Source organism: Atta cephalotes (assembly GCF_000143395.1).
Source record: "Atta cephalotes unplaced genomic scaffold scaffold00003, whole genome shotgun sequence".
Taxonomy (NCBI): Eukaryota; Metazoa; Arthropoda; class Insecta; order Hymenoptera; family Formicidae; genus Atta; species Atta cephalotes.
In genome coordinates, this window is record NW_012130067.1 from 6185709 (window position 1) to 6206660 (window position 20952).

At 34.0% G+C, this 20952-nt stretch overlaps 1 protein-coding gene across 1 annotated transcript in view; it reads right to left on the bottom strand.

Moving 5' to 3' along the window:
• Nucleotides 1–6335: 6335 nt before the first annotated feature.
• LOC105625607 overlaps nt 6336–20952 on the bottom strand; it is a 50166-nt gene continuing 35549 nt past the window's right edge. The window contains exons 12-18 of the mRNA XM_012206929.1: nt 12452–12772; nt 12074–12198; nt 11613–11990; nt 8138–8452; nt 7289–7447; nt 7067–7204; nt 6336–6950 (exon numbers count right to left, since the gene is read on the bottom strand). Coding sequence (XP_012062319.1) covers nt 6336–6950; nt 7067–7204; nt 7289–7447; nt 8138–8452; nt 11613–11990; nt 12074–12198; nt 12452–12772 — 2051 coding nt within the window. The remainder of the gene's footprint in view (nt 6951–7066; nt 7205–7288; nt 7448–8137; nt 8453–11612; nt 11991–12073; nt 12199–12451; nt 12773–20952) is intronic.

Genomic DNA, 20952 nt, shown 5'->3' on the forward strand with positions numbered 1-20952 from the left:
TAAAAGGCGAGAAAAATCTATCGTCACTACGCTAATAAGAATCGACCGCTCTAGCAATAAGTGACATAAATGCAATTTAAGCGGTGATTGCAATTACATCGTTTTTTTTTTTTGTAAAAGTAGCGTAAACTCACGCTCATTATTGCCAAAATCTTGATTCGTAAATGATGATTGCGCCATGACTACAAATGTTGCCGAATGTTATTGCGCAACGATAAACAGATGACTCGTGGAAAATTCATTTCCTTCAACGATGCGCACAGCGTAACGAACGTCATGCAACGTAGGAATGTGATTTACGCTGCCTCTACTTCTAACAGATATATTCGTATAATCCGATATATCCGTATAATTATCTCGACTACCTATCAACTCTTTCGCACAAGCATTACAACTACTCGTGAGGTTCGACGAACACTCCGTATACAAACGTGTTGACAGATTGCGCGCTACAATGCGGATTGTTCCCATAAAAATGATTTCATTGATATAATTGAGCTAAAAGAATTGAGATTTAAGTGGTTCTCCGTCTCTTTTTGATTCTGTGCCCAAAGAGAGAGAAATCATTTAAATTTAACTTGAATTAATATTTATGGGAATTGTTGTGCGCGAGACAGAAAAAGTGCGGAGTTATATCCAATTTTTTTTCTGAATGCCTCATTCGCGTAACGTTCGAAAAAGCGTGACCATTCGATACCAGATTCGTCTACTCTTCCGTTCCAGCGATCACGGCATTTCGCACCGTGACATTTCAACTTTTAAATCGCTTCTGGTTCGCTTATTTTACATTTATTCTCGCTATATACACTTCTACATATATATATATATATATATATATATATATATATATATATATATACTTCTATATGTGAAGATTCATTTTCCGCATTGTTCTTCTGGCCCAATTATTCGTCCACTCCACGAGCAGGTTCAATTTTGTCTCGACATTCCTTAATGCAATCTTGAATATATACTTAGAACATAGCCGCCGCAACACACTCGTTAACGAGAATTTCTAATCCGAAATTTACAGAGTAGCTTAGCATTATAATAGAGAATGGCGCTAATAAAAAGTCGTTTTAATATATATGTGTCACGATTTAAGTGATTACAAACAGGTAGATCATGTTTTTGTCTTACACAACCGACGGATATCTTTCTTTTCGTAAATACCACTTTAAAATTAGTACAATTGTTGTAGTTGCCTAAATAATAGTTGCACGAAGAGCTGGAATGTAACAATTATTAAAATTGATTGGCAAATATAATTCATCATTTATTTTGGCAGTGAAAAATATTTAACTTGGCATCTGCTGCCAACCTCGTTGCAGAAACGATAGTCGCGCACATATTTTTTTTTGAGTCCTCAATCTTATGAATTTGAAATCGTAAATCTACGTATGAGTAATCACGATCTGAATTAGAATCGACGAAAACAGTTGCGAGATTGCGAGATACCTAACCAGCTAATGAAGAGTAGTACGTTACATTAATGAAGATACAAATATGCTTAAAAGTGCTAAATCTTTCATTTTTCATTCTATGTTCTATACATTTGAAAAATGTAGGAGATCGCTGGGATCGGGTGAAGCGAAATCGATGAAACCGTGGCTTTCCAAAGTATCGACGGCATCAGGAATTACGTGAAAATATGAACTTACCGAAATTATATCCGGTTCCAATATCCCTATACTGATCGAAATTCGACACGCTCGATACGGAGCGCCAGACGCGAGTACATATATTTGCAATTACCTAAGCTAGTTAATGATTAATTGCGTCCTCCACCCGCAATAATGCACCTGTCGACTATGTGGATACGAATTGCAATTTTCAGCTGCCGCGTTACACGGGTAGGGAACGAGAAAAGAAAAATTTTAGCATGTAAAAACATATATCTGTCTCGAGGAATGCCGCTCTTTTCGCCGAGCTGTATCTTTGTGCGCGAATTACTCCACACATTCATCTCGCTTCACGAGCTCTCACTGGCGCAGGTACGCGGATTAATACCGGGGAATATCATTTTTTCGGAATTAATAACTTTCCGGGACTAGAGATCGACTCGCATATAGAGAGTTCGTATATTAAAAAGTACGGAAGTTCGTGCTCCGAAATATTAACTCCTGGCTTTAATATCTCTGCTTGCGCGAAAATCAGGAACAGTTGCATTTTGCGTGTAACGATCCGCGAAATGCATCCAACTACGGCCTTAAAAGCGCATGAATTCGCGCTCGCAGCCAGAATGAAGGTAATATCGACAACTGTACACAGATTTTTTTTTTTTCTATTTACGATACAAAGAACTGCGGATACGCTACCACCGGAATCAGTTTACAGCGATTCGCATTTACGCATGTAATTAAACTGCTATTGTTGAAATCCGTATTGTATAATTCATGTTTTAGTGGCCTTACACATAAAATAACAATGTTATAACAAAAAATTATGTTTTATTGCCAGCGTTCAATGAATAATAACAAAAAATATACAGAAATAATAAGTTGATAAATTATGTCATGATATAACTTTAGAATAGCATACTTGCGATACTATTTATTTATCTAAAACTCTATTCAAGGGAATATAAATACATATTAGCGAATTGCACTGTTACTAGGACCTTTGTAGAGTTAACCGACAACGTGTCAAAATGCATTTGCTATGCAAATTTGATTGGAGTAAAGTAAACGAAACTCTCACGTTTATAGGATTGACGTGCATGCGATAAATACATTTAATTATGTAATTATATACATCACGTCCATATAGAATTAGTAAACTTAAAAAAATAGCGGCACTGTTAATGATAATTCTAGCGTTAATTGCGTTATACGCAACATAACTTTTATATAAATAATAAGAAATATTATTTTTAATAACAAATTATATTAAAGAACAATCGCTATACTATGATAATCATAAAATGTACAAATCACAATGATAAAAAGATCACCTACTCTTCTCTTTGGTATATCAATGGAAGAAACTGATTCGCGGTGGTCCGTGTAATTTCTATATATACAATGTATATATGTACACATAGTCTAAAAATTGTATATAATATTGACAGCATAAATCTTATGCTGTTGTCGGTACCAACCGATACAAAGTTAAACCATATACCTTTGTGAAAAAGCGCAATTATGAGATCCTGCCTTTAATATCTCAACGGTAATCCATAACGAGGAAAATGTTTTCGCTTGTTCTTGTTTGGTCCGAGAATCTTTGTGTGCTATATGTTTTACGTCTCTCAAAAAAACCCATCGCGGTACCAAAAGTGATCAATATTGATCTCAGTGTCTCACCGAGCTTACCTTCCAGAAAGACATATCGCTATAATTACGCATGTATAAAAAGAAAGAAAGAAACGAGGAGTAAATCACCGTCCAGTGTATGGACACACACACACACACATACTACATACATACACACTACATACTAGTTTTGTAATATCCATGTATTAGATAGCAGTCTACTAATACATTTTTTATTCTTATTAATATCTCTTTTTATTATATAATATTGGCCCAGTGATTTACCTCTCATAACTAGCGAGAGATGTGCGTTTGTCAGTCATTAAGTGTATAAGTATTATATTCAAAAACGGGAATGGAAAGTTATTGTTCTCTTTTCTTGCGACATATTTTCTTGGAAGACAAACCGCGAGATCGAGAATGTACAGGATGGGCTCGTGCGTTGGCACTATTTTCAATTGCTTGAGCGAATTTTCGCAGCCGCGCAAATCGATGGAATTTACTCGTTGCTACGAAAAAACTATCGTGCAGTCATCAGTGATGAGAACTATTATCTTCTACATGCTACGTACCTGCTTCTCTTCCTCGTTTTCTACACGATATACCGTTAAATGATACCTGTATCGACACATCGATAGAACATGCTTCCTATCGATACTACTCACTAAACATAGCTGCTAAACATGAATACATCAAATGCGATAAAATACTTAGTTACGTTTCGCAGTGAAGGAAGTTTCCGTCGTCGATGTCCATGGCTATTCTGTAGATATCTTATAATCATTAATGCATAATGAGTTATGTTGTAAATGTGATAAATATAAAGTATGGGTATTACTATCAAGGTTGATGATGGTGTATTGTTTTGGCAGTTTGTCGGTTTTTCTCTTCCCTTGTGATGGCTTGATAAATTCTATTCTCTGCTTTTCATATTTTTCGTGTATGTGTGTGTGTGTGTGTGTGTGTGTGTGTGTGTGTATAAATGCGTGTTTGTGTATGCATATTTATATTTATACTTCTTTGGTTTAGATGAGAGAACATACAAAGAGGACGTGTCTCTAACTCTACATAAAGTTTCATTTCGCTGTAGCTTCTCTTTATATGTCGTCGACTGTATAGACTTAATACATCGTTAAAGATAGTTTTGCAAGATAGCTACCCAAGTCCTTTAGGCCCGCACGTAATAAAAATGGAACAATATTCATATTACGTTGTTATCAATATAATAATGCCATAATGTCAGATTCACGTTGAATCGATTCTCTCTGTGATGAACTTTGATTCTCTCTTAGTTTAATTGCATCATAGACGGAGAAGAAAAAGTCACTTAATACTTTTTCTTAATTAAAAGTATATAGATGTATAATGCATATTCTGATCAATCGTGACATTTTTGAAAGCGTCACATGTTTTTTTTTGTTACCTGCTTCTCAACGGATAGTGTTCGAGTACCAGGAGTAAAATTCGATAGATATTCGATGCTATATTCGCATATATTTCCTATCCGCGAGATTCTCGCTGGATAAATATATTAAAATTCTTTTGTCTTTCGATCTAGTTTTCTTTCTATATATTATACATTTTACACTAAAATCACGAAATATAAAAACGAGATAAGGACTCTCAGTCTTGGAGAATAAAACGTTGAGGAAACGGTGGCAACTCGAAATCGGAACTTGGGAATAGGGTATCAGAAATCACTCGGAGAGGGATGGGGGAGAACACGGAACGGATTCGTTGGTCGCCGTTAACGTTTAACGAGGGATCGATATTGAGCATTGGTGCGCTTATTAGCGCGTCGCACCTTTTCCTTCGCGTCCTTTCCTTTCCCGTGATCCGATGGCGAATGTCAACGCGTTCGATGCCACAAATAGCATTTTCAAGACAAATAAACGCCCGATATGTACGTCGAGCGAAAATCGAAACTGCCGAGCTTATCCGCGACAGATTAAAGCTGCACATTGAGAATTGTACATCCAACGTTATTATAGCAATTTTATATCTCGCTAAATAATATCGTGGTGAGCGTTCAACATGTATGTCTAAAAACATCTTACGACTTCTCTTAGTCATGCATGTCTATAAAATATATCTAAAACACGTTATAATGCGTTTTTTAATTTATGCTTCTGTTAATGACGTAATAATACTGCTTATTTTAACGACGCGTTCTAAGGAAGAAAGATTTAATGCATTTCATTATCCGCCGGAAGTGCCCGCAGTGAACGATCGCTTACTTGTCTCGATGAATCATCTTGGCCAATGCGCACCTTGCACTGTATTCAAGATCAAGATCACAGCATCATTGTAAAATCAGTCAAATTAGTCGAAAGTCAAGGTTTGAAGGTGCAGGATGAGGAATGATGTTCTCTTACTTACCTTCGCCATTCTCAAGGCCATATACATATCATTCGTTATATATTCCATAATAGTTGAATCCCATAAAAGTTCCTGCCTTCCGGCGGTGATGTATATATACGAGTGCATCCCATTAAAAATATATACACCATTGGCGAAATGACCAAATCCAATCGCATAAAAAGACACAATAAAAGATATTCGTTCCTTATGCGTCAAGGAACTATACTAGTTACAGTAACCGCGTAATTCCGAGTAATACCGCTAATCGGAGAGAATATCGTGCGCGTTTTTGTAATTATTATTAATTTTCAAATCGCAAAAGACATGTATTTGTTCAATTTAGCCGAACTCCTTGCTATGATTATTCTTGTTTTTTGTACGTTCATCTTTTCTCTTTTTTTTTCCAACAAAAGAAAAGAAAAAAGATGAACGTGCAAAAAGTTCAGCAAAAAACAGACCTTATTATGTATGATGCTTTGCATGACTCTTTATGCAAATTTTGCGAATAATGAAATATTGCTTTCAATTTCACGTTCGTTATAAATGCTATTAAATGTGTTTCTAAATTGAAAGATTGAAAAATCGTTACGACAATCATTTCTATGATGCTAGTAGAACTTTGTTATTTGTGCCGACACAAAAACAACGCGGTTCTGTCAAATAGACTGGTATGCGATCATGTATTACAGCGATATCATGCATTTCGGTTCGGAATACAGCTTACAGCTCCTCGGAGAGCGCGATCGGAGCTCTGGAACCGGGTTTCATATCTTTCACTCCGATACCAATATCGTCCACCGGCGCTGGTGCTAACTTCAATTGATTACCGTTTACCTTGATGTCGTTGACGGAATGGGAACGGCCGTGAGTAACCAAGGGCTTAGTGGTCTGATTAGTGGTGCTGTTCAAGTTAGAACTGGTGATCGAGTTCGCGCTAGGACTCGAGGCAGAATTCGAGCTGGGATTGCAATTCGCGGTGGTCGTCGTTGAGCTTAAACTGGAGTTGGAGTTACTGTCCTGCGTTGGATTTGGATTAACGGTATGGAGATTTGGATTAGGTATGGACTTCGATCTCGATTTCATCTTGGGATTCGCGCACGACGTGGAATTGAGTATCATGGTATGATCCGTATCACGACTGATGAAATCAGACGTGGAATCGGGAGACACGGACATTTTGGCGGGCGTCGTTGACTTTGACGATCCAGCGAGCGTTGCTAGTTGATTGGCGGATTGAGACCGAATAGCGTGACCACCGAGCTTGTCCCTCAATGCCATCTGATAAGCTACCTCAAAAGCCTGACCCAGAGTCAGAATGACCTCTGTCGCTTGATCCTGTAATGACGGAATGACGGAATTTCGTACGTCCGAGCGTCAAATAAAATCGTAAAGAATCGTATATGTAACAGGATGCGATTTTTTCCTAAGTTCTCTATAAAATAGATATTTACCATTGTTGGTACACAAAATACGTGACAAAAGTGCGTACGACTGGCATGGTCCTTCGTGATATACGCGAAGTGAGTAAGATCGTCAGCATCTTGACAGGCGCAATGAATGTTACGGATCTCGTGCTCGCAAATTGGTTCCTATAGTATCGGTCATAAAGAACATGTTTGTCTTATTTTCGTCTTACACGTGTAAAATGTTTGTTGTGAAAAAAAGGACCTTACATTAGTTAACGTGTTGAGAAAACGAACGCCACGATAAGAGATAGCCAGCATAATGTCAGGGGTGATTCTAGGTTCTCGAAAGGTCTTCTTCAGCTTCTGTATTGACTTTTTCGTCGACTCGGTGCCGCGTAATTCCTTGACGACAGTGGAGCCCAGATACTATATTATTTATAAACAGAAAAAGCTTTTTTCCTAAGAACCGACACAACAGACGATTTAGGTGAAGTTTTTAAGCATTATGGATCACAGAACATCTACTTTCTACAAGAATTCTGTAATTACTATTTAAATATTCTGAGTACAATTCTGAATGTAAATGGATTCTCTCTTGGATTGAAATATTCCGAGGAATTAATGGACAATTTTCTGCACGAAACCTATTACTGCATTCTACGAATTAACTATAATCACAATCGGCCTTGAAGCGATGAACGAGTGTCATAATTCACTCGTCATGCATAATTAACAGAATAAGACAATAGATAAGTTTAACAGAACTTTATAAACATGAAAAATTATATAAGTAAACTTATAACATATATAGTTATTTAAAAAAACCGACAATAGTTCAACAATAATCTTTTAATAATAACATAAATTTTTTAAATCAAACATTTTTCATGCAATTCATATATAATAAGTTTATATATCAAACTATATCACAACAAAAGATCTACAAATTTGTTTCTCATATGATACAGTTGCGGGAAAAAATTTGCCATTCAAATAATTTTAATAACGAACGGAAATAATTGCTACTACATTATTATATATATTTAGAGAATAAATAGGTTTCTTTTCGAAAATAACGATGATAGAAAGACAACGTAAAAGCAAGAGTAAACTTACGTTAGCGACGTACGTGACGCAGCCGGTGACTAGAGCCTTCGGTTGATGCCTCCATTGCGTCTTGAGGGTGGAAGGCACTCCAAAAAGTAGCTCGGACGGAGCCCTGATCTCGAGCTGTTCCGGCGCCGAAATCGCCCCATTATGCGAACTAGGTCGCTGGGGTGGCTGAGGCGCCGGCCTGTTTTTGCGGTGCCTTAATGTACCCGTGGCCGTCGCATTCGTGCCACTGGTTATCGATGTGCCTCCGTTACCCTCCGCCGTTGTTTCCGGCAATTTCTCCCGTATCTCCTCCTTCAGCTGCTGTATGTTCGTCTTCTACGGAAATAACATCGCGCAACCAGATTTGAGACCGTTCCCGCATCACAAACGGATCATCCGACCGGCAATCCTCAATTTGTCAGGGACTGATGCGCAGTTAGATCGTTTGTTCGCGGAATACGTAATCTTTTGTGCTTTAAGCACAAATTGCAATCCAAACAGAACAAGTCATGATAATGAATTGGAAATGGTTGAAAAATGACTTTTAATAATCATTTTGGAATCATTTTAACATCATTTTGACATCATAATAACTTATTGTTTTTATTTGGGCAATATAATATAATAAAATATAATATAATATAATAATATAATAACTATGTAATTAAATGTCAACATTTGATAAATATTACAGTTTACTTCATTAGTACGAGAAACAATTTAATACTGTATCAATATGTTGCTTTCTTATCCTGATGAAGTGAACTGCAATATTTACAAAACGTTGGCATTTAATGATGTATCAAGACACGAAAGTAACCCACAAATCGCGTGGTTAATTTTTGATAAAAATTTCTGTGAAAACGTCAAAAAAAAATTTAACACATATAATACAATAGTTAACAATAAATTTTTACTATTATTTAAAAGTTATTTAAAAGTAGGTATGTACGTTTCAACAAATTTTTTATTACGAAAAATATTCAAATTATTCAAATTTACTCTCGTGCAATCTTCACAAAAAATTGTATATCAAAAAGCAGAGTTTTTACATTCCCTCTTACAGATAAATACCAATTTCCGTGCAATTCCGAATAGAAACTGGCATGTCTGCCCCGAGGTTGCAATTTTCCTGGTAGATATTTTTTTATAGCTTTATCATGACAAGAATCTGCTGGACCAACCGGCTTTAACGAAACGCTAGACTATGTGCAATGTAAAAAAAAAAAGAAATAAATATTGCGCCACCCAAAGTTCTATACGGCATATTACCAAGTCGAATACGTCCCGTAGTTTACTTTGTGCGTGTAATTACCTTCGTAAACGCATTGTATTGTAAACCGTTACAGCAGAAAGAAACCTTTTACCGGTTGTATGCCAAAATGGTGAATCATGTGGCGTCGATAGTCGCGATATTTCAGCTATTGCAAACAAATTGGATTCGAGTCGAGCGGGCGCGATACTCGAATTCGGATTACAACCCGAATCGTCCGCTCCATCTGGCCTATGCATATAATTCCGGGTATTGCTATTCCGACAAATTGCAAAAGACTCGAACGAAAGGGAGGTTAAATGAAAACGCAAGAGTGAGAGAGAAAAAGAGAGAGAACATGAAATTCGAATGTTGAAGAGCGTATGGACTACGAAAATCCGTAAGCGTTACCAACGAGGGTGTCAGAGTTCAAACTATGGTTCGTCGAATTCGATAGCTGCGAAAAATCATGGGAGGAAGAGACCGGCTGAAAAGGCAAAAGAGACCAATTTGTCGGGATTATCGAGTGCGAGGATGACGCGATCCGAGCGATCCGGTCGCCGGAGACGTTTAGTGGATTTAATGAGCTAATTAAAAGGACATGAGCGGGGGAGATACGGGTGAGTAGCGAGATGTACTTATCGACGCCTGACATGGTGAAGGCATCCGAACAAAAAGCGCCTCGAGAGATGCTCATCTCGTAGAGAACACATGTATACGCGTGCATCACAATACCGAGCCTCCAATTAGCTACGATATTTACATTATGACGCAATCAAGCGAAAAGCACGTCGGAAGCGATCGAGCTTGCCACATCACCGCCCGCCCTCGATTCCACCCTTGCTGGCGAAGTGTGCGCTCTTGTCAGACATCTCCGTTGAACATATTATCTTCGTTCACCGATCCTATCAATGTATCAGTTTGCAAGACGACGAATTTTAGTATTTAATTTATTGACAAAAAAATTCATTTTCTGCGTTTTATACATCATTCCCTTACTTTAAAAGTAACACAACTAAAAAATTAGGTTTTTCAAAAAAAGCATTTTTCAACTTAATAGAAAATAATTAATTAATCAATCAATATCTGCAAAAGAAATATATTTTTAGAAACATGATTAAATGTCATTTTCTTTTTACCTTTAAAAAAATTTTTTTAAGTTGTGACAATTACAAATAATGAGGTGCTGTGTTACAAGCAATATAATATCTAATATTTATTAATAATTCTACTACAATGTAATTTATCTAAAATTCAACATTTCGACTTTTACTTCTTCAGTTATTCTATTTAATATGTTTTCCTACTATATAACTATATTAATTACTTGTTAAACATCGATTAACAAATTACGCTTATAACGTCATTAAATTTGATTACAATTCTCATTCTCAATTTATGCGCTTACTGAGTCCATGTATGAATATAGGATGAAGTGAAATCCGAGTATTCAGTCTACTTTCGTGTGGTTTAAATGTATAAAATTCTTCGATCAGTGGTGGAATTCTTTGTGAGTCACATATTTCTTTGTGTGTCAAATATTTCTTAATTTATATGTCTGCTTTTAATGTAAAATAATGAAATTATATTATATTTTCTTCCGTCTATGAAGTTTTTTGTCTATAAAAAGTTGTGACAAGTTTAATAACTTAGAAAATTACAAATCCGGAATAATTTCATCAAAAGTGACACTCGAAATATCAATCTTTTTATATTAATCCTGAACCAAAATTCAAAATAAAACAATTTCTTCTTCGATTACTAAATTATTTTGATTCTAAATGTTCTCTGTAGAAGATTCTCACTTTTATTTATGAAAATAACACATCTCAAAAATATTATTCTTGTAGAAGATATTATGAGTATTTGAAAACCTTAAAAACGACACGAGTGCTATTTGGCAGATCCTGAAGTTAAATTAATTTACTTTTGACGATTGATAGAATAATCTTTACTTAACTTATTCATGTAAATAAGTAATAACTAAAAAAAAATCACATTTTGTGAATTTATATCACTTTTAAAGTAAAAAAGTGATATATTTTTATTATTTATCGATGCTTTTCAACTAATGAGCTTAATTTTGTATAATTTTTCATTTGTGCTGATCTTAATTATATGTACGAGTTGCATAAATCATGTCAGAGAAGCACAGAATATTTTAAACAGTCTTTTAAAAATCATTCACAGCAAAAAGGAACTGCATCACAATACTATTAGATAGTAAATTAATCTGTCACTTACCAGTGTGTTGAGATCCTTATTCAAATCTTCCAAGTTCGCTCCTGTGCCATTTCGAGTTTGGGCGCGTGCACTATTCGGACCACTCACAGACGCAAGGATGCGTTTGCGATGCGCCGGCTTCTGGATCTCGAGGACTGCCGCCAGCTCGACCTCCCAAATCCGTTTGACCCGATCCATGTCGGTGTACAGATGCTTCCTGAATGTCTCCGTATAATTTTCCATGTGAATGCTCTTCAGCCACTCATCCACCGATTGTCCATGACCGCTACGCTTTTCCACTCGTTTGTTCAGCAAACCGACTGCGTCCATGATCATAGCCCGTTCCTGATCGCTGTTGATCCCCATGTCACACAAATCCGACTCGTCCAACACTCCGTTCTGCAATCACGCGCAATTAAACGGTTTTCCGCAATGTCTTCTATATCGCAATATATGAGAGAGAAGTGCAGTCTTATACTCACTATGAACTCAAGATCGTCAAAGCCATAATTAATAAAGAGAGACTCGTAATCCGAGAAACCCAAATTGGACAGCCATTGGCCCACAGATGTGGAAACGATGGGACTGCTATTGTCTGAACTTAAACCTGAAGTATAGGAAATGCAAAAGTATTTTTCCATAACTTTATCGTAACAAAAGCTTTAAATGTTAAAATGTGTAATATTAAAAGAAGCGTTAGTTTTAGTTATGCAAAAAATAAAATAAAGTGATTTCGAATAATTCCTAAAAAAAAATACGCGAATGGAATATGAACTTTGATTCGAGAAATCGCTTATAAGATCAATAAAATCTTCGCCGACAAAATCGAAAGCGGAGTATGTACGCGGCGAGAAGATTACCTAGTCTCGTTTGAAATTCTTTCTCGAGCTCACTGACGAACACTGACTCTCGTACAAGACCAGTTCCGAATGACGCCATGATCTCCGAGATCTTTGCCCATTCCTCCTGTTCGTCGAAGGGACTCATTATGCTGAGAGACTTCTCGTCCCTGTCGCGATCCCGGTCGCCAGTAAGCCGAAAGGCGACCTCGCCGTCCTCGAGACGATCTCCACCCCCGCCGTCCCCGCCGGTTCCCATCCCGCATGCGGTCTGACCGTAGACGTTCCGCAAGCGGCGCAAAGTACGCGGCCGTTCAGCCGTGACGGAGCCCTTTAACAAACCTATTGGCACGCCGACAGATTACTATCTCGCAATCGTTCTTCTTCGTCACGCTCTGATATCATTCGTTCACTAATACGAAAACTTCACACAGTATTTTTAAATACAAATTTCAAGTATATACATACTTGTATATTCAGAAAAAAGAATAAAATTAAAATAAAAATGATATATAAAAAAATTGAGTTCTCGAGATAATAAAAAACAATAACAATAAAACACGGGTTGAGAACTAAATGCGCAGTTTATTAGTGCGTTTTGATATAAACAAAAATGTATTTCACTTCTTACATAGTTAAATCGAATGTTTCAGCTCTATTCGAATCATCTTTAGCGATGTTGAAGTAATCGATGTTGAAGTAATGTTCTTGATTGGTTGCAATGTAATGTAATTAATCAAAAAGTGCACACATAAAAAGGAGAATTTACAAATTCTGAGAGTATAACTGTCGAAAAGTTGTAAAACTAAATGAGTGCTAAGAAAAAAAATACGAATTAGAAAGAAAGATGAATTAGAAAGAATGGAATTCGATTTAACTATATAAGAAGGAAAATATATTTTTGTTCATATCAAAACATATTACTGCGTAAATTACTGCATCAATTACTGTACATTTAGTTCTCAATCGTTCTTTATTGATTATTGTTTTTTAATAAAATTAAAACTCACGCTGAAAAAAATCCTAATTTCAAAGAAATTATCCTCATAGAAATATTACTCTGAAATTAAAACTTTTTTTCAATGCATAGACGAAATAGTTATAGACTTCTTTAATTTTAGCATCTGTGCTTCGTTAAAAAACTGAATCATTAGCATCTCTCTTCAATTCTATCAGCATTTCTCTCTCAGTAAATAAGATGACATTATTTGTCATCAAAATATTTGGACATCAAAATAACAAATAAGTTTGTTTATTGGGCTTTAATTCGATACAAGAGAGAGAGAGAGAGAGAGAGAAAGAAAGGAGAAAGTGATATGATTCATTCAAATTATCTTATTATTTTTAAATCAATAATAATAACTTTATAGGAACGCGCAATTTATTCTTATTATTATATCTATATTATATAAAATTATTTATTTTCTACGAATTCGTTTAATTTTCATACCTGTATAAAACATTTAAACGTATCATTCTTTCATTTTCCAAGGAATATATCATCAAAATTTAAAAATGACACTATAGGAGATTTCTAATCATATTCTATCCCTACAATTTCTACGAAAATCTTTAATCGATTTGGCATATACTTCAAACTTTTGCGTCAATTATTTTACATTTTGCAATTTCAACATCTTCCAAGTCTCGCGGACATGTCAATTATTACTGTCTACCTCAAGTCATCATAATGCATATGCAATACAAACCAGTGAATTTACAGACACGTTGAATATTCATTGTAGATGTGCCATTGTTTCAACGAGAGAATTAGCCGGAGGGCAATCAATACTCGTGATATCACGACGTTAAACGTTAAACAATTATATCGACAAGAAGTGATTTCAAATTTATGAACAACTACGATGTCTTTCACATAAAAAATTTGATAAACGAATGACATTATTTAAAAGGGCTTTAAGCTCTAAAAAAAAAATAATAATAAATTATAATTAAAAATTGTTATTAAAAATTATTAAGACTTTTCTTTAAAAAGAAATAAAAAAATTAAACTTTAATCTCATTCAAATGCAGTTTCTAACAAATCGGCGTTAGTGGGACGATATAATATGAGAGGAAAAATATTTGTGTCCTTCTATGGGTGTCACATATACTTTCTCTCTACGCAATGAAAAGATATTCATCGTACGATCTCTTCTCATAATTTCCCCTCAAACACTCAGAAACTGCATTTTTTCACATCACACAGGTGCGAATAATTTCCCAATTTCCCTCTTTTCTCATTTTTTTTTCTACGATCCTTTGCTTATTTATCACGGCTTCATGCATTTCGCGTAAAAGAGATGCTTATTACAGACTCGTGTTGTGGCATCTCTACGAGGACTATTCGTTATTCGCGAATCGACAATTCGCAAATACGCGATAGAAATTTTTTCATAATTCAGTAAATGAGGATTCACCAGCAGAGGTCAGAGAAGAAAAAGGACAAATTTAAGCCGTCACGAATGCTCTTTCAAAGACATCCTCTGCTCCTCCGAGAATACGTTATGTACTACATATTCGCATACAAACGACACACTTAGACACACGCATGCATACGCGCGTTCTTAATGAAAAGCTCATAAAAATATAAAATAGAAGCGTGGAGAAGGCGAGAGAGTAATGTGTGCATGTTACGAGAGGCAAACGTACGTAATTTTAATTAAAGCTCCATCGCGGAGAGCGTCGTCTGCTTACCGTCGTCGCTCTCCAGCCTCAACCACATTATATTATGTAGGTAGTTATTCAAGTCATATACACAAATTACTACATAAATTCTCGCCTTTTCCATCCTTCCTTGCTCATCCCTTTAAAAGCACTATCTAAAGAACTGATTTGCCCACTTGGCTTCGCAGAAAAGATGTAACGCCCAAACATCTTTGAATATGAGATACTAAGATCTTTTATAGATTTTTACGCATTTCCTATAAAAATCTTAAAGTATGGAAGCTTACAATTGAATCTTAATTAAATTCTTAGAGATCGTTGTTCTTAACAATTTTCTAAATTTATATACTTGAGTCATTTATTATCTAAATATATGATCCCTAATATAATATTCCCTTTAATTAATTTGTCAAAATCGTGAACTTCCATATTTTTAGATTCTTATATTTGAGTATTATTTATTACATAAGTATAATCATGTTACATGAATGTAAATGTAATGACTTATTAAATTGTAGAAATTTACAATAAACAGTTGCAAGTTTAACGTTTATATATCATAAATGATTAATTAAATAAGTTAGTTCTTGAGTTTGTATCCTAATAATGTTTTAACTTGCATATGACTCTTAATTGCATCTTAATTGCGATCATTAATTTCACCCTAAAGAAGTACATTACTTCTGCCTATCTTAATTTTCTCTTTTCGTCATGGAAATGTTCATGCGATCCATTAAAGCAAAGGAAAAATCCGCGAATAATTCTTTTGGGCTATAAACATTAAAGTAATTCTTGCGTAAATAAATGCATGTGCTGCTCAAGTTTTAGGTCTTTAGAAAGAAAAACAGGGATTTCAGGAGATATTAAAAATGTATGAGCATTAAGAGAGATTCATAAATACGCTACTACATTCTTTAATTCCGTACTGCTATCCGCACACTATTAGATCGATCGGAAAAGTTATTAAAATCCGCAATAAACCCATTTGGTTTCTTGTATCGCAAATCGCGAATGGAAGATTATAAAAATAAAACGTTCTTCCTGTAGATAGATGTCAAGTTATATATAGCAAAGTACCGTAAAAACGGCGTAAATTAATTTCCATGTTACGTTATTTATCAAGAATCGATTTTAATTTCTTGCGATCGATTTTAATTTTAGCTGCTTCAATAAATACAAATTTTTGGGCACTAAATTATTTTATTTTATATTTTCATAAATAGTATATATGATTTTAATACTTCTATATATATGGAAGTTTATATTAAAGTAAACTTCGAATAAATAGCACCTCAACGTTGCTTGTTGAAATTCTGTGGATCATAAACGTCGCGCGATCATTCATAAATTTCTTTAGCCCTCATCCAATTCTCGACAGTATTATTAGCTCCCACCAGCTCATTTATCTTATTAAGTAACAAAGACTTCCTAATATTGGTACTATTATTCTCTCGATTGTATAAGACTACGTGCCGAGAAATAGTGCGTTAATACGCACTATTGCCACATACCACAGAGTATTACCATTTAGTTGAATTAAATTCATATACTATCAATTAGCCCAATTGGCCGTAGGTGCAATGAATTCTTGGATAAATTACAACTCCCGTGAAATTGTTGGCTTCCAACGAAACCAACGATTTACGCAAGCGATAGCGCGGTTGCAGCAGATAATTACTGACCTTGTATATCGTCGGAGCGCAACGTAAGTTTCGTATATGAACTTGTAGCGGAAATTATTGTTTCAGAATTCTGTGTATTTTGCGGCATTATCTTATTTTGCTATCTGCTTTAGCCAATAATACATCAATTAATATTGTATATACAGGATATTTCACATGTGAATATAATCTTAGAAATGAATGCGTCATAAAAATAATATAAACAGTTCATACAAACATTAGTTCTATCTGATCGAGTTACAAACATTTTCGTGTTTCATTAAATGAAAGACTTCCTTTAACAATCAGCTAACCCATATTTTGTAAAAACAAATTAAATAAACTCTAAAATTAAAATAATTAATATTTTTTCTATTTTTTCTTTAAAATAATATTAGTATTTTTTTCATCACTTCAACTTTAAAGTTCATTTACTCTGTTTTTACAAAATGTAGGTTAGCCACAATTGTGACAGCAAGTCCTCCAATCCTCGTTAATAAACTAAACTAATATATCGTCACGCATCTTCGCACTTCGCATCTTACTGATTATTAGTAAGACAGAAATGTGTGAAGATGCTATTCTAGTTCAGTTTATACAATACAACACATAAAAAAATATTTTGCTGCTCCAGTTAGAATTATTTTTTGTATCTGATAGAAAATTATGTATCATACGCATAGAATTTATAAATCTAAATTCTATCTTTGTCATCTATTTGCATTAGATTAGATGCAATACATCCAACATCGCAGTTCTTCTTTAGAAATTTATCTATTTTAGCTAATTTTTCGTACTTAGATAATTTTCGCTATAACTGCAAGATCACTTTTTTTGAGTGAAGAATTAAAACACGAAAATGTAATTTAGAAACAAGATCAAATGTTTATATGAATCTTTGAATTATTTTTAAGTCCATTCATTCCGTTCCGAATTCATTCTTGAAATTATGTCAATATATATTATGAAACACTCTATGTATATAATTATTGAAAAATAATTATAATTAATTTGTATAAAAGAAGAACTTTAGTTTATAATATTATTAATAATTCAAATATTATCTCGCGCAAAATATATTTTCTCTCGCTCTATAATTATTATTTATAAACTATACATGTTAATCTTGGATCCTGAGTTTCTTTGTCTGACCCATTGCACGGATTATCTTTCAGAGATAATCGTTATCTACATCAAACACAAGAGGCGTGTACATCGCAAGCGATTGCTTCATTGGTTTTCTATGTGTTAACCGATTACAGGGTAATCGCTAATTAGTTACTCGAACTTTTCAAACAACACTATTGTCACATCCGATTGCTATTGACATTGAGGCGAACGTAACGCGCAAAATCATTTCGTGAAAGGAAATTTCGCTGCCGTCATAGGAAATGCTAATGCTAAAGCGAACGGGAATTGAATGAGAATGATGCCCACGATTGATGTGGACTCGACTGAAAACCTTCAACGATTTCCGTCCTCACATCGCTGCATTCAATTATTCATGATGGAAATTTTGCGAAAATGAACGGTCTAAATAAACAATTTACTACTTAATGTATTTAGATTTTGATGCAAATTTCTGTTATATATTGGCGTTGAAAATAAAAGTATAAACAGAATTATTTCTACTTAATTTATAGTCCATTTTTAGGAGAATCATATAAAATATGATTGGCTTATAAAACTTACTATAAAAGTAATGACCGAGATAATGATCATAACTTACATAATTTAATGATTATAATTTATAGCCATAAATAATACTGTAATTTATAACTATAAATTGTAGTTAAATTATAATAATTCTAATTCATTTTTATGACAGTAATAACTATAATTTACAGTTTACCATTTTTGATGACCAACTTTATAAATTTGTGATGGAACTGTACATATAGTCATTATTACTAATATTGTAGCAATAATAATCATAATTACGATAACATGCAATTATAAATTGTTTTCCATTTACGCACAAGTGAAACTGAGTCTGAAGTGAACTGAATATTTTATATTCAGATTAATGACGTCACTACTTTGGTAAAAAATTCTATAGTTAATAACTATATAATAAATAATTATATAATTACTTACTTTGGTAAAAAATTATCACACATGTCAACACAGATTCATAACCTCACTTTGAAGCGAGTTTAGCACTAAAGCAAACAATCTCGATCTTATGCAGATTATGGGTAAAAACTCAGTTGAATCTCACTTGTCAGAATGCAAAAGGAACGCATATTCAACTGAATTATCACGTCGCAAGTGAGAATTATCTGAGAATCGGTGTAAATTGAAAGCAACTATAGTTACAAATAGCAAAAACTTTTCTCTCATTGTCTTTTATATATTGACTTAAGATATATTTACGTATTAATGCTCAAATATTTAAAAGTGATTTTGTCAATCAAAGTTTCGTAATTTTAATTTGTATTTTATTTGTGCTTTTAGGTATGTAGCAAATACTCGCTTTATTCATTGTTGCAGCGTATTTGACTTTTAATTTTACATATACAACAGCATTATTTTACATCGTAGTCATTAAGCAATGAAAGCAGAATTTTGAAACGATAACTCTTGCTACATATGCAACTAACAAAATATTTTTCTTTAAATGTAAAAACTCACAGAACGATATTGTTTCACGAAAATATTGCGAATTGAAATTTTTATCAGTGACTACGTAATGAGTCAGTTAGTGAAAAATAGAACGTATATTTCTGCTGTGACATAAAGAATTTTTTCTTAATATCATGTATCTAATACTTGTAAGTTGGGATTATAACGTAACACTTATGGCAAGACGTGTGCCAGAACTAAAGATAGAATGCCACCTAAGAATAACAAAATCGCAAGTCTAAAATAAACGGAGCGAATAACACTCAGCGGGAAAATCCCTTGTTATATAGCGTTGATTGTTAAAGTTAAACCACGTTCTTATGGAAATAGAACACAAGTTCTTTTTGTTAAGAGCAATATACAAAAACTGTTTTGTTTAATTTTGCCAGTAAATTCAAATTAAATCTTGAAGCGATCTTAAATTTTGTTATACATTTTTTTCTATATCGTTAATAAGAAAGAAATAAAAGAATTTGTTTCATTATGGACGAACTTCTTTTTGTCCAGTTTTCTCTTTTTTTATCTATCACTTTCCATATGCGGAGCACAAATGAGTACGCTTAGATTTCTTAATGGAATTTATCGCAGTGAAATCGAATTATATACATATAAGATTTAAAAGATTATTAAATTAAAAAAGCACTGATAAGATAATATTGTCGTGCGAATACAAATCATTCATTTGCTACAACGACGACATTAAGAAAACAAAGTTTTCCAAAAAATGGGTTTGAATGTTTTAAATTATTAAAATTTGTAATTTTAATTTTGAAATGAATTTTTATGTGATTCTAGAGGAAAAAAATATGTTTAAATTATGTTCTCTCTTTTTTTTTCATATTTCTGCTTTTTTTGCAAGCAATTAAAAAATTGTCACTTTTTCGCTTGAAAAGAAGAATAAAAATATAAAGAAAAAAATGTTAGGATATACTTTTATTTCTTTAGACTCACCTAAAAATTTCATTTCAAAATTAAAATTACAAAATTTTTAAATATTAAAAAAAATTTTTAATATTTAAACTTATTTCATTATTTGCGTTGCAATAAAAGAGCAAAGTTTATTTATATTATATTGCACTGTTATATATGTATACTGTTATATATGTATGTATTGTACTTAATTCATTACACTAGATTTGTCGTGTCTATTTATCGCGCTACAAAAACCATATCTTGGACAAGTGCAAGTTGAAAAAAACAGCTTTGTAACTCCTATAAATTCCCTTTAAACTCCTCTTTTCGGTTGGCCTTTCAACGCACACAATCGAGGACAAACTATTATAACATCAAGCAGCGTAACGAGCAACAAGTATCGTGCTTTTTGCGAGGCACGCCAGGAACTTTGAACACATAATGTTTCTGCAGAGTGCACGTGGCATGACAACAGACACACACACACACACACACACACACACACACACACACACACACACACACACACACACACACGACACACACAACAACAACTAATAACTAAGAACACACTAACCGAACGAACAAACGTACCTACTACTCCTACCTACTACGTACGTCCTTCGTTACCGTACGTTACCGTTTCCTCCGTCCTCC